Source organism: Haliotis cracherodii, unplaced genomic scaffold, assembly GCF_022045235.1.
Source record: "Haliotis cracherodii isolate W230 unplaced genomic scaffold, xgHalCrac1.p SCAF_17, whole genome shotgun sequence".
Taxonomy (NCBI): domain Eukaryota; kingdom Metazoa; phylum Mollusca; class Gastropoda; order Lepetellida; family Haliotidae; genus Haliotis; species Haliotis cracherodii.
This window is the reverse complement of record NW_027266272.1, coordinates 6,625,477-6,637,850: the sequence shown is the minus strand read 5'-3', so window position 1 is coordinate 6,637,850 and position 12,374 is coordinate 6,625,477. Positions and strand designations below refer to the sequence as shown.

At 41.0% G+C, this 12,374-nt stretch overlaps 1 protein-coding gene across 1 annotated transcript in view; it reads right to left on the bottom strand.

Annotated features, from left to right (window-relative positions):
- LOC139464287 (secretin receptor-like) overlaps window positions 1–12,374 on the bottom strand; it is a 170,401-nt gene that overhangs the window by 90,854 nt on the left and 67,173 nt on the right. The window contains exon 2 of the mRNA XM_071245810.1: window positions 728–1,449. Coding sequence (XP_071101911.1) covers window positions 728–799 — 72 coding nt within the window. The 5' untranslated portion in view covers window positions 800–1,449. The remainder of the gene's footprint in view (window positions 1–727; window positions 1,450–12,374) is intronic.

Below are 12,374 nucleotides of genomic sequence, written 5' to 3'. Positions count from 1 at the left end.
AATTTCATAGAAAAGTAGAATTGTTGCAGTTGGATTACTCAATTATCTTTCGTGTGAATCTGAGGGTGGGCTCATCTTAACAGTTTGCCTTGTCTGGAGTAACGCTGTGGCTGACTTGTGTTTCACGTAAAATATCAGTCATCATGGCGATTTAGCTAAATTTGGAATGAAAACCAGGGTGAATCAGCAAATGTCAGGTCTTGGACATTTCACATTTCGACGAAACCAGAGACCACATACCGATATGGAACTTAGGAAAACCACGAGCGCGACATGGTGCTGACGATTGTATTAGAACTTTATTCATAGGTGACGACAACGTTGAACATTATTCAACTATGAAATGTTAGGTGAAGAAGGTCAAAGATTTATCACACAATATGACTTAAGATCATAACATAACTCGGACGATCTTCTGTGTACCACTGTTGGTTTAGACAACTTGCACACATGTGTAATACTGTCCCACTAGAATGTACTTACAACGCTTATATACGGTTAGTCATTTATGAATACTGTATTAAATCTGAAGTTTTCAATTCTAACTTTGTTGTGCTTTATAAACAATAGAGCAACAAAACTCCTTTCATTACAACAAAAAAACATGTAAATACATTCGTAATTATGATACGGTTATCTCAATTGTAAAAGCTAGTTAAATAGTACTTTGAATATAAATTAATATTATCAAGCCAACACATAGATTATATAAAAAAGTGTAACTTACCTGTTGAGAATTTCCAACATATCCACCGACCGACCATAACAGGTAAATCCAACACACCATGGAACCATCCATTTTTGAATTCTTCTTCAATCAGTAGGTTAGTTTGTCCAACAACGATATTTGTCAGATCCTCGAGGTGTCTTTACGCAACATAAAACTGTCGTAAAGAAACGCCCTGGCGCTAACTTCATCAAACCGTTATTCACACTTCTTTGTCCAAAGTTGAGAAGGAACAGTTTAACAAGCTAGAACTCATCCACCACGATGCATGAACTGCTCTCTGAAATGTTCAACAAGTATCTGATGTTTGTAGTTGTCCACGTGTGTACACGTGAAAAAACCAACATGTATAAATAGTTACATAAATTGTCGCTCTTTTAATCTTGTAAATGATGTTGAACGTCGTCGAGAATCACTGAATGGTTTCCTTAACACTGACGATCACTATATCACCTTTAAGTGCGTTCACCATCTGGACGCAGCAGGAAATATTCCATATTCCAAAGCAAAGAGCCTCGCTGGCAATTATCGTCTGCTGAAGATTCGCTGAGCTGAACTCCACATCACATTGCCGATATTGGCTGTGCGATTGCTCCATACATCGACGCTGCGGCCACATTCTCGCATCCACTATCTGACACCGTGATGTTTGGAGCCAACCAGGTGCCCCAACGACACAAACCAGAAACAGGATGCGGCAGTGTTAGGAGCTTGGAGATTACCTGAAAATGATCAAGAATGAGTCGAGTGAAGATCAAAACAAGTAATGGTACACCCTTGTAGTCTTGGTAAACAAAGTGTCGCCAAACAGGGCGGACCATCTGACAAACGATAGATCGATTATCTCTCGGCGTGATTGTAATTATTTAATTTATGGTTAATTTGTTTTGATTGTTGTTCAAGAAGTCGGAAGATCGCTCTGTCCATACAGGTTACAAAATAATTATTTTCCTGATAAATATTACTGTTCTTCAATAATATTTGCGCACAAAAGAACACTAAGATATGACACAATACTAAATGTATCAGCAGAAAATGGCGACATTATCATATAATGGGTTGCCGCGTTAGAACTGTATTTCAATGATTATGAAGACATGGAACTTTTATTGACCACAGCTCATTTGTCGTTTGTAACGACGATTTATGGCTACTTCTTGCCCCTTATGTGGCTTATCTCCCGTCCAGCTCATTGGATTCCTCGCCGTATTATCTTTGTCCATTACTCCTACCTTGTACGATTAATGGGCAAGATTGTATTGTATTGTTTGTTGTTTAACGCCGCACTCAACAATATTCCAGCTATATGTCGGCGGTCTATAAATCATCAAGTCTGGGCCAGACAATCCAGTGATTGACATCATGAGCATCGATCCACGTAATTGGGATACGATAACATGCATCAACCAAGTCAGCTAGCCTGACCACCCGATCCCGTTAGTTGCCTCTTAGGGCAAGCATGGGTTGCTGAAGACCTATTCTACCCCGGATCTTCACGGGTCTGAGGGGCTAAAGGTGGCACTGAAATGTCGTTACAAACATTTATAAAGTTGTTATCTCGAAAAGTTCTTCCAACTTCTAAAACTCAAATGTTTATGTCTGAGTTTGGTCCTCCAGATTTTACACTCGACCATGGGACAATTATTTGCCACTGTTTGTAAACCGCCATTGATAGTGACAAAACGACAATCAAGCTTTACACTTCTATTTTACACTTATGATATGAGAGAGTATGGTTTTACGACGCTTTTAGCAATACTCACGAAATGGGCTTCACACATTATACCTATGTGGGGATTCGAACCTGGGTCTTCGGAACGCTTTAACCCACAAGGCTACCCCACGCCTCTTGATACGCATGAGAGGCCTGACACTGGTTCATAAGGAAAGATAACGCTCACACTATAAACATTAGGATATATAATCTTGTTTCCGCAACAACACTTCCGAACACATGTTTATCTGTTAGAACGATCCTTTGCACACGCTGAAAATGATCGGTTCAGTTGAGATATTATCAAGGTCATTTCTTGTAATAAGTAATATCAGAACTGATACATAAATAGCAAATCGGTAGGTATATATAGACATAAATTATTTGCAGAAATTATACCTCCATATGCTTCTTATTACGTTATACAATTTGTTTGGTCTCGATCTAGATATTCTTTGGACCGCCCACCGTCACTGAATTATACATGCAATATACATGTAAGTTTTGACCTGCCACAGTCAATGAAATATACATGAAATATACATGTACGTTTTGTGGGTACAATATGTGAAGCCCATTCCCAGTGTCCTCCGCAGTGATATTGCTTGAATCTTGCTAAAAGAAGCGTAAAGCCATACTCACTCACATGTATGTTTTGACAGCCCACAATCAATGAAATATACATAAATATCCATGTGTGTTTTGACCGCCCACAATGAATGAAATATACATGAAATATCCATGTATGTTGTTACCGCCCACTGCCACTGGAATATACAAGCAACCCACATAAAAAAGACATGAACGTTTGGATCGCCCACCATCAATGAAATATACATGAAATATCCATGTATGTTGTTACCGCCCACTGCCACTGGAATATACAAGCAACCCACATAAAAAAGACATGTACGTTTGGATCGCCCACCATCAATGAAATATACACGCAACATACATCAAACAGACATATACGTTTCAGCCCAAACTCAATCGCAAGCATGACATAAACATGTCTCAATTAACCCAAACAAACAGCGGGTCTCCCGCCACTCCAGACAACCATTTTATTACATAATCATGAACGTTTGGTACTACGATAAGCTCATTAAAATTCCAGGTTTTATGTAATTGCCATATGGGAAGACTAAGCACTTTAACATGGATATATAATAAAATAATTAAAGTATACGAAGAAAGGGTGGGCTCACGCGCTAATGATTAGAACCATCTGTGAACGTTTACAGTATCTTATCTGACAATGCACAGCTACCTCATGTGGTCTTTGAGTTTTGTTGCGTGATCGACGGTTACGATACGTTATCGTTTTAGGTGAAGGAAACACACCTTGAAGGACACATGTGTGATTACAGTCGCGATAGTTGATAGGAAAACGGAACTGTTAGACAACACATCCTACTTTACTACTTCTAAATGTCTAATTCTGATAGGATGTATACAACGACGGCGTGCGGCACCTGTTGATAGCATCGCTTGATCCCCGTGTCAGATTGGGTGAGGTTCTCGACATTGAAAATATACTTTGCTCTGAAATCTGTTGAGGAGATTACGATAATTTAGCATAGAAGAAGAGAAGGAGAACGGTTATATTGTATTCTTGTGCCCCGGATGTCCAATCGGAAATTAACCGATGGGATTCTGGGTAAGAATATAGGTCCCCAGCAACATCTGTAAGAGGCGACTGAATGGATTGGATGGTCAGGCTCGTGAACATGTCACTTAATCCCAATTGCCTGAATCAATGCTCATGATGTCAATCACTGGATTGTCTGGTCCGGATTCGTCTAATTACACACCGCCGTTATCAACTGAAATATTGCTGCGTTAAACAGCAAACATACTCAAAGGGCACTGATTGGTTTATGATATATGGGATAAACAATACCAGGCCAAAATAATAATAATAATAAGAATAATAATCTGTCTGGGCTGCGTGTAGAGGGGGCAAGGGCTCTGAGCTGATGATGAGCGTAACAAGCCTGACTGTGCCAGCATCACCAAAACCCTCTTTGCTGCATTTTTTATTTTTATCTTTAATAATAATAATAACATAATAAAATAAAATGAATATGACCAATAAAATTAATACATGATATTACTGTGTTTGCGAAATAACTTGTCTTGTTAAACAGTGATGAAAGTTAAGCGATAAGGAGGCAACGGCCGAATTCAAATCATGTTGTCTTAGATCTGACAAGTGATCACATGTGCAACTAATAATAGTCTGTTGATTTACAAGTACGGCCATGTCATTCTTTAATTGTGGTAATGGGTCCCTAGCCAATCTATATTTAATTAAACTAAGATCTTAGTTCTCGCTACCGGGGAAGATCTGAAGACATCCCATTACGGGTCACGTCAGAAGGACATTTCATCCGACCAATCAGGGCTACCAAATCGGGAAAGTGACAGACGGAATGTGTTTTCTAATCATGCAACATCGAAAAGGTCGACACGGGGTATTCCGAACGACAGGTACGGACTGTAAGACTCATGTCAAAAACATCTTCTATCTCTCGCTCCAATATGGGAAAGATATTTGAAACGGTCGACTCTTTCCATAGTCTGTCATACAATCTCGGCCATTTTCTTAGACTTTCCAGAATAATTATTTGTTTAGTTTTGAAGTTTTGAATCGAGACTTTGTCAAAGCGTAGTCTGGAATGGAAGTCGCCAGTTTGAACCTGTGCCGTAAAGCTCGAGAAAGACGCTTTGTGATTGGCTAATGACGGCTTCTTGTTAACCATTTCATTGGTCTACAAAGTTCGCGAAAGGCCATTCTGACGCATCTTCCCGAGGCAAGGGAGTTAATTGACGATAAAAGTCCAGTTTCCACCCTTGCCGAACTAGGCTGGTATTATGGAGTTACATTTTGGCTGGACTAACGAGCCTATGCATAGTCCAATCAAAATCACGCACCGAAATCGAAATGTCGTGCAGATTTCGGTCGATTGCATGACTTACAAAGCATGTGCACCACCAACTCGTTGTCAACAGATATTTTCCAAATCTTTTCACGTTTTGACCAAGCTTCTCACGTGATTTGATGCACTTCGCGAGGTAAGACCCGTTTTATCCCAATACAGATCTTGATTATCGATCAGATCGTCTTGACTGGGCGCCGCCATTTTGTTTGAAACAAATGCACGTGATACGAGAGGGGGAATCTAATTGGTCCATTGGAGAGGCTTATAAGGGACATAACTCATAATAATCACTGGTGGCGCTACGATCGAGCCCAGTAATTCCAGCCTTGTTCGACAAGGGTGGAAACTGGACTTTTAAAGTCAGTTAACTCCCTTGTCTCGGGAAGATGGTGCTCGTAGGTTTCACGTCTGAGACCTGCATTGCTTCGGGCTTACCTCCCACATCACGCTGACACTGAAAATCGGTGATGACACCAGGTGTTTGCGAAATATGTGAGCATGTCCAGCCTCCCTGGTAGCTCACACAATTAGGATAAAAAAAAAATGTTTGTTGCAGGACGCTGCACATACGAAGTCATGTTTCCACTCAAAATACATAAACAGCATGTTATAAGGTGTATCTGTTGTATGCCATTGGAATATTTGTGTCACTGATAAAAAAGCAAGCCAGTGATGTATCATCCGATATTATTTGGTATATTATATCATTCAATCATTATACAAAGCTTGGATGTCGCCATCGTAACTTCATCTTGAGTTTGGTTCGTGAAAAAAAGAACGTAAAAAAACAACGGATCTGAGCGAGAGACATTATGGGTTGAGTGAGTGATAAGGTTGAGATGGTGACGTCACTTCCACCACGAAGCTGTGTACGAGAATGGATCCAGGTTATTAATCATAAAGAAGTGAGACAAAATACATAGGATAGTTAAGTGACACTGCTTGGGAATATTTCTATTCGGTTTGATGACGGAAAACTCTTAATAATTCTCTTTTCTCTTAAAGGAGCGGTCGGGTAGCCTAGTAGTTGAAGCGTTCGCTCGACACGCCGAAGACCTAGGTTCGATTCCCGACATGGGTACAATATGTGAAGCCCATTTCTGGTGTGCCCCGCCGTGATATTGCTGGAATATTGCTAAAAGCGGCGTAAAACCATACTCACTCACTCTTTTCTCTTAAAAGAAAGTTTCATGTATGGTGTCGCCATCTTACTTTCGAATTAGGGGCGGTCGGGTAGCCTAGTGTTTAAAGCGTTCGCTCGTCACGCCGAAGACCCGGGTTCGATTCCCGACATGGGTACAATGTGTGAAGCCAATATCTGGTGTCCCCTGCCGTGATATTTCTGGAATATTGGCTAAAAGCGGCCTGAAATTAAACTCGCTCACTCACTACTATGGAATGACATGTAGGTATCGTGCCCTAGCATGCTGTATTTTACTGTCCTACTGTCCAAAACGGGGATTCCGGGTCTGCCTCAGGTCAAGACTAACTCTTAAAGCCTCATCTACAGGGTCGAAGAGTATCAGAATTCAAACCAATAAACGTCAGGTTTAAATTTGATTTTTTTTTCTATAAATAAGTTCAATGTGTAAACAGATTTCCGAGATGTTAAGACCCACTATTGTTTTGGCCCAAGATCATTGTCCTAATGTAAACCGCCATTCATTTTGCTCAGTTTACGTCAGTTTTGCGTTTCCAAAACACTTAACTGTCAGTGTTGGTATTTTGTTTCAGACTTATTTTATTTGCTGTTTTATAGCAAGCTCATAAATGCAAATGTGGTCGGAGAGAAATCTTACATGTAGTTCTTGCTACCGCTATACAAAGATTTGAGTTGAGAAGTGACAGTGCTTCTTTAAATTGTCATCAGCTTTATATTTATGCTTGACAATACAATATCACGAAACGACTCAAAGCACGCCAGTGTCATATTTCCTTCCTATACATATGATCCAAATAACACTTTTTGTTTGAAGACAGACTGTCGACAACTTTGTTCTCAGAGGAATTGAACCGCTGTAAATATTCGTTATATGACAGTAATGTCTTTTTAGCAACATGGATTTTGTCATCGTAAGCAACACACGAACCCAGTGGTGATTCGGCGCTAATAAATTGCCCGTTTCAGCTAAATGGAATATCTGTGTCTGTTATGGTGAAATCTGGACACACACGACGTACTTGTGGTCTCCGAGGATCTGTACAATCTGTAGCTTCGGTTCCAGTCAAGAGTAAACATGTTAGAATGAAGTTTACTGTTATACCTTGATACATATATTGTCACTTTACAAATTGCTAGATCATGTTTTCAGAAATATTACACTCGACGCAAATTATGGACATGGCATAAATATAAAACGAGTGCATCAAAATACATCGCAGTTGTGCAGTTGGATCATGATTTATTATGGAGTTGGTATCAAAGACCATCCTAACTGTACATGAACATTTACATGTTAAAATGCGTATCATCAACTCATGGAAATGTACATTGTTTAGTCACCAACGTGTCATGTTTAAAGGTGAGGTGAAATGGGGTTTAACGTCGCGTCCAAGATTATTGCACTTATATAGCATGTACGAGTGTGTGTTTGTGTGGCTGTACTAGTACTAGTACTTGTACTAGTCCGGACTGATGCCGATATCCCACTCAAACACAGTATACTGACTCCGAGCCGACCAGTCCTTGTTTTAGCCCCTTAATGCCGAGCGTCAGACAGGGTAACAACAAGTACCATCTTTTAACGCCTTTTGGTACGACGCGGCCGGGGATCGAACCCCGGACCTGCCGCTCTCCGGGCGGACGAACTACAACTAGACCACGGTGGCGGTCGTCATGTCAAAGCCTTAAACATACTGTTCATAATATACCCGTTGATCTAAACCTGTAGTTACACTGCAATGCAGATCACGTTGTTACAGATACTGCAGCTATATACATGTAAGGCAGTCCAAAATGTAATGTTTATCCAATGTATTTGATTTCTTATTCAAATAACCGATCTTCACTCTCTCTCTCTCTCTCTCATATACACTATCTATCTATCAATCATTTATGTCTCTTCTATAGTGGTGAATTCGTACATACCGGGGGGGGGGGGGGGGGGGGGGGGGAAGCTATATTGTCCCATATCCCGTTAACTTCTTGCGAATAAATATGTTTAATCCAAAAATACATTTTAAAATAAATGGGTAGATGAGTTTCATCTCAATGTTATTTTAATATATTTATATGATTTCTTAACCACTTTATTATTCTGAACCCGTTCATATGGAAACCTCATCTATTCGATGACCTTAGTGGGGACAGATTTATACACGGTTCGGACATTTGTTTATCAGGAAGATTTGCTTAGAACCGTAATATCCGGATTACTGAGGGTTTACTTCATATAATAGTTCTAATCGGTTGAATTAAAAAAAGAATACTATTCACATTTTTTTTTTATAATTTATTTTCACTTTTCATATTTTGAGGGAGCCGTCTGATTCGTAAAAAAAGTTTAAAAAAAGAAGTCCCATGTAACCAGAGAGACATGTTGTGACTGGCAGTGACAGGTGTCTCTTCCCCCCCATATATATTTACTAATCAGCTTATCAGCGATCGACCAAGATAAAAAGATTAATACTACTTGCCCTTTGGGGTTTATTCATTGAACCAGGCAGGTGTTGGTCAGACGGCGAGTCCGTGCGTCTTTTTCTGTACGTAGATTGCTAGGTTTAATGCAATATAGTTTAAAACGGATTGTATTGAACACTCAAAATAAATGTCAGATGTAAGTTATCGAGAGCCACTCCGTCCTTCCATTCACACCATACCGCCTCTCCGGGTCACATCATATGCCCCGCCCAAATTTCGCCTCTCCCGCTCACACCACATGTCCCGCTCATGTTCGACCACGCCCCTTTTTACTACTATCAGCGCGAGATGTGTTTACATTTATCTTGCTTTCATACATAGTGTAACTCCCAACAATTGCTCACCATCATGAGAATTCAACACTCACCAAAACTATGAATGAACAACAACCATTCAACACTCACACCATCAATAAATAACCACCATTCAAAACTCACACCATCAGCGAACAACCACCATTCAACTCTCACACCATCAGTGAACAACCACCTTTCAACTCTCACACCATCAGTGAACAACCACCATTCAACTCTCACACCATCCATACACAACCACCATTCAACACTCACACCATTAATGAACAACAACCATTCAACTCTCACATCATTAGTGAACAACCACCATTCAACTCTCACACCATCAGTGAACAACCAACATTCAACTCTCACATCATTAGTGAACAACCATCATTCAACTCTCACATCATTAGTGAACAACCACCATTCAACTCTCACACCATCAGTGAACAACCAACATTCAACTCTCACACCATCCATACACAACCACCATCCAACTCTCACACCATCAGTGAATAACCACCATTCAAGTCTCACACCATCAATGAACAACCACTATTCAACTCTCACACCATCAGTGAACAACCACCAATCAACACTCACACCATCCAAAAACTACCACCATTCAACACTCACACCATCAGTGAACAACCACCATTCAACACTCACACCATCCAAAAACTACCACCATTCAACACTCACACCATCAGTGAACAACCACCATTCAACACTCACACCATCAGCGAACAACTACCATTCAACACTCACGCCATCAGTGAACAACCACCATTCAACACTCACACCATCAGTGAACAACTACCATTCAACACTCACGTCATCAGTGAACAACCACCATTCAACTCTCACTCACATCAATGAACAACCACAATTCTACAGTCACACACTCCATACGCAACCACCATTCAACACTCACACCATCAGTGAACAACCACCATTCAACACTCACACCATCAGTGAACAACCACCATTCAACTCTCACACCATCAATGAACAACCATAATTCTACAGTCACACACTCCATACGCAACCACCATTCAACACTCACACCATCAATGAACAACCACAATTCTACAGTCACACACTCCATACGCAACCACCATTCAACTCTCACACCATCAATGAACAACCACAATTCTACAGTCACACACTCCATACGCAACCACCATTCAACTCTCACACCATCAATGAACAACCACAATTCTACAGTCACACACTCCATACGCAACCACCATTCAACTCTCACACCATCAGTGAACAACCACAATTCTACAGTCACACACTCCATACGCAACCACCATTCAACACTCACACCATCAGTGAACAACCACAATTCTACAGTCACACACTCCATACGCAACCACCAATCAACACTGCATCCACCTGCCAAATACCATAGCCACCAAACACTTCTCCATCATCATCAGAAGAGTGGAACACCGTTAAACGTTCTTGCCATCACGTTTCCCAGCATCAACATTGCGCAACCCCACCTCAACTGTACAAATTCCTTGGTGTCAGTGTGTGGAAAAAATGTCACCCCAACAGTCCAGTTAGTGCATTCTAGAGTAGATAACGACAAAGTCTCATTTTTCTCAGATTGACTCGCCGATTTTTGTCGTGATCGCGATTTCGCTCTTTTTCCTCTCTCCCTTTCTTCCGTTGTCTTAACTACAAAATCATTAGTATTTCCCCAAAAAACTAAAAATTAATATATTCGACTGAGACATCGTAAATCGTGTAAAACAACCTAAACCAGAGGCCTAGCAACAACACGCTTCCAAGACCTGCCACATTGCCATTTTGGCAGTGGGATTTAATCGATTTTAACTTCTACTACGATTGGCCCGCATGCCGAGATGAACCAATCTGACGCACGTTTAAACTTTCGTAAACACCGAAACTGATAACCAGTCCATATAAAGACGAAATGAGTCGAAATTCAGTCGTCACTTGCAGTAAAGCAAATGTTTAATCCAGTAAATCTTCACCGACTGTCAAAATAAATACAATAACTAATGCTGAATGTGTTTATCAGACATTCGGTTATCAGACCTTGCCCCTAAAAAATGTTATCAGCCACGGGCTAGCGGGCTGGCAGCTATTCAGACATCACCTGTTATACTCCCTCAACCCATCACTTACCCCGCCCCACAACACCCTATATCCCCGCCCCACAACACCCTAGATCCCCGCCCCACAACACCCTAGATCCCCGCCCCACAACACCCTAGATCCCCGCCCCACAACATCCTAGATCCCCGCCCCACAACACCCTAGATCCCCGCCCCACAACACCCTAGATCCCCGCCCCACAACACCCTAGATCCCCGCCCCACAATACCCTAGATCCCCGCCCCTCCCTCCCGTAAACTTATATACAGTGTGGGTAGGTGGGGTGGCCAAGTGGTTAAAGCGTTCGCTCGTCACGCCAAAGACACGGGTTCGGTTCCCGACATGGGTACAATGTGTGAAACCCATTTATTTTGGCTCCCACTGTGATATTGCTGGAATATTGCTAAAAGCGGCGTAGAACCATACTCACTCACTACCTTTGTTGTTCCCCCACCACCCAACACACACCTAACATTTGATCCTGTGTAATCTCTAGCTTGTAAATAGCAATCGATTGCAGCGATGCGATAAGATCTTCCCAATCACAACTGATAGCAATGGTGAGCAAGAATCAGCACATAGCATGTCAATGCCAGAGGTGTTTAAGTCACTGGAGCGGTTTCAGCACTTGGGGGTTGATGACGACGCTCAGATTACAAGTTTAACGCATAAAAACAAGATCAAATATGTTTACAATATCGATAATTTTAAATTAAGTAAAATACCATCGATATTTTGTTCCTATTACGCAGTATGATTTTCTAATTCTTAACTGTCAGATTAAGTTAAATCATGGTTAAAATACATATGAATATTTGCGAATAGTTGAATCTCTAATGAACGGATTTAAACCTCTCTACTGCGTACATGGTGATTACGAACATCTGAATATAGCAACCGACTCTTGCATCCCGCTGTA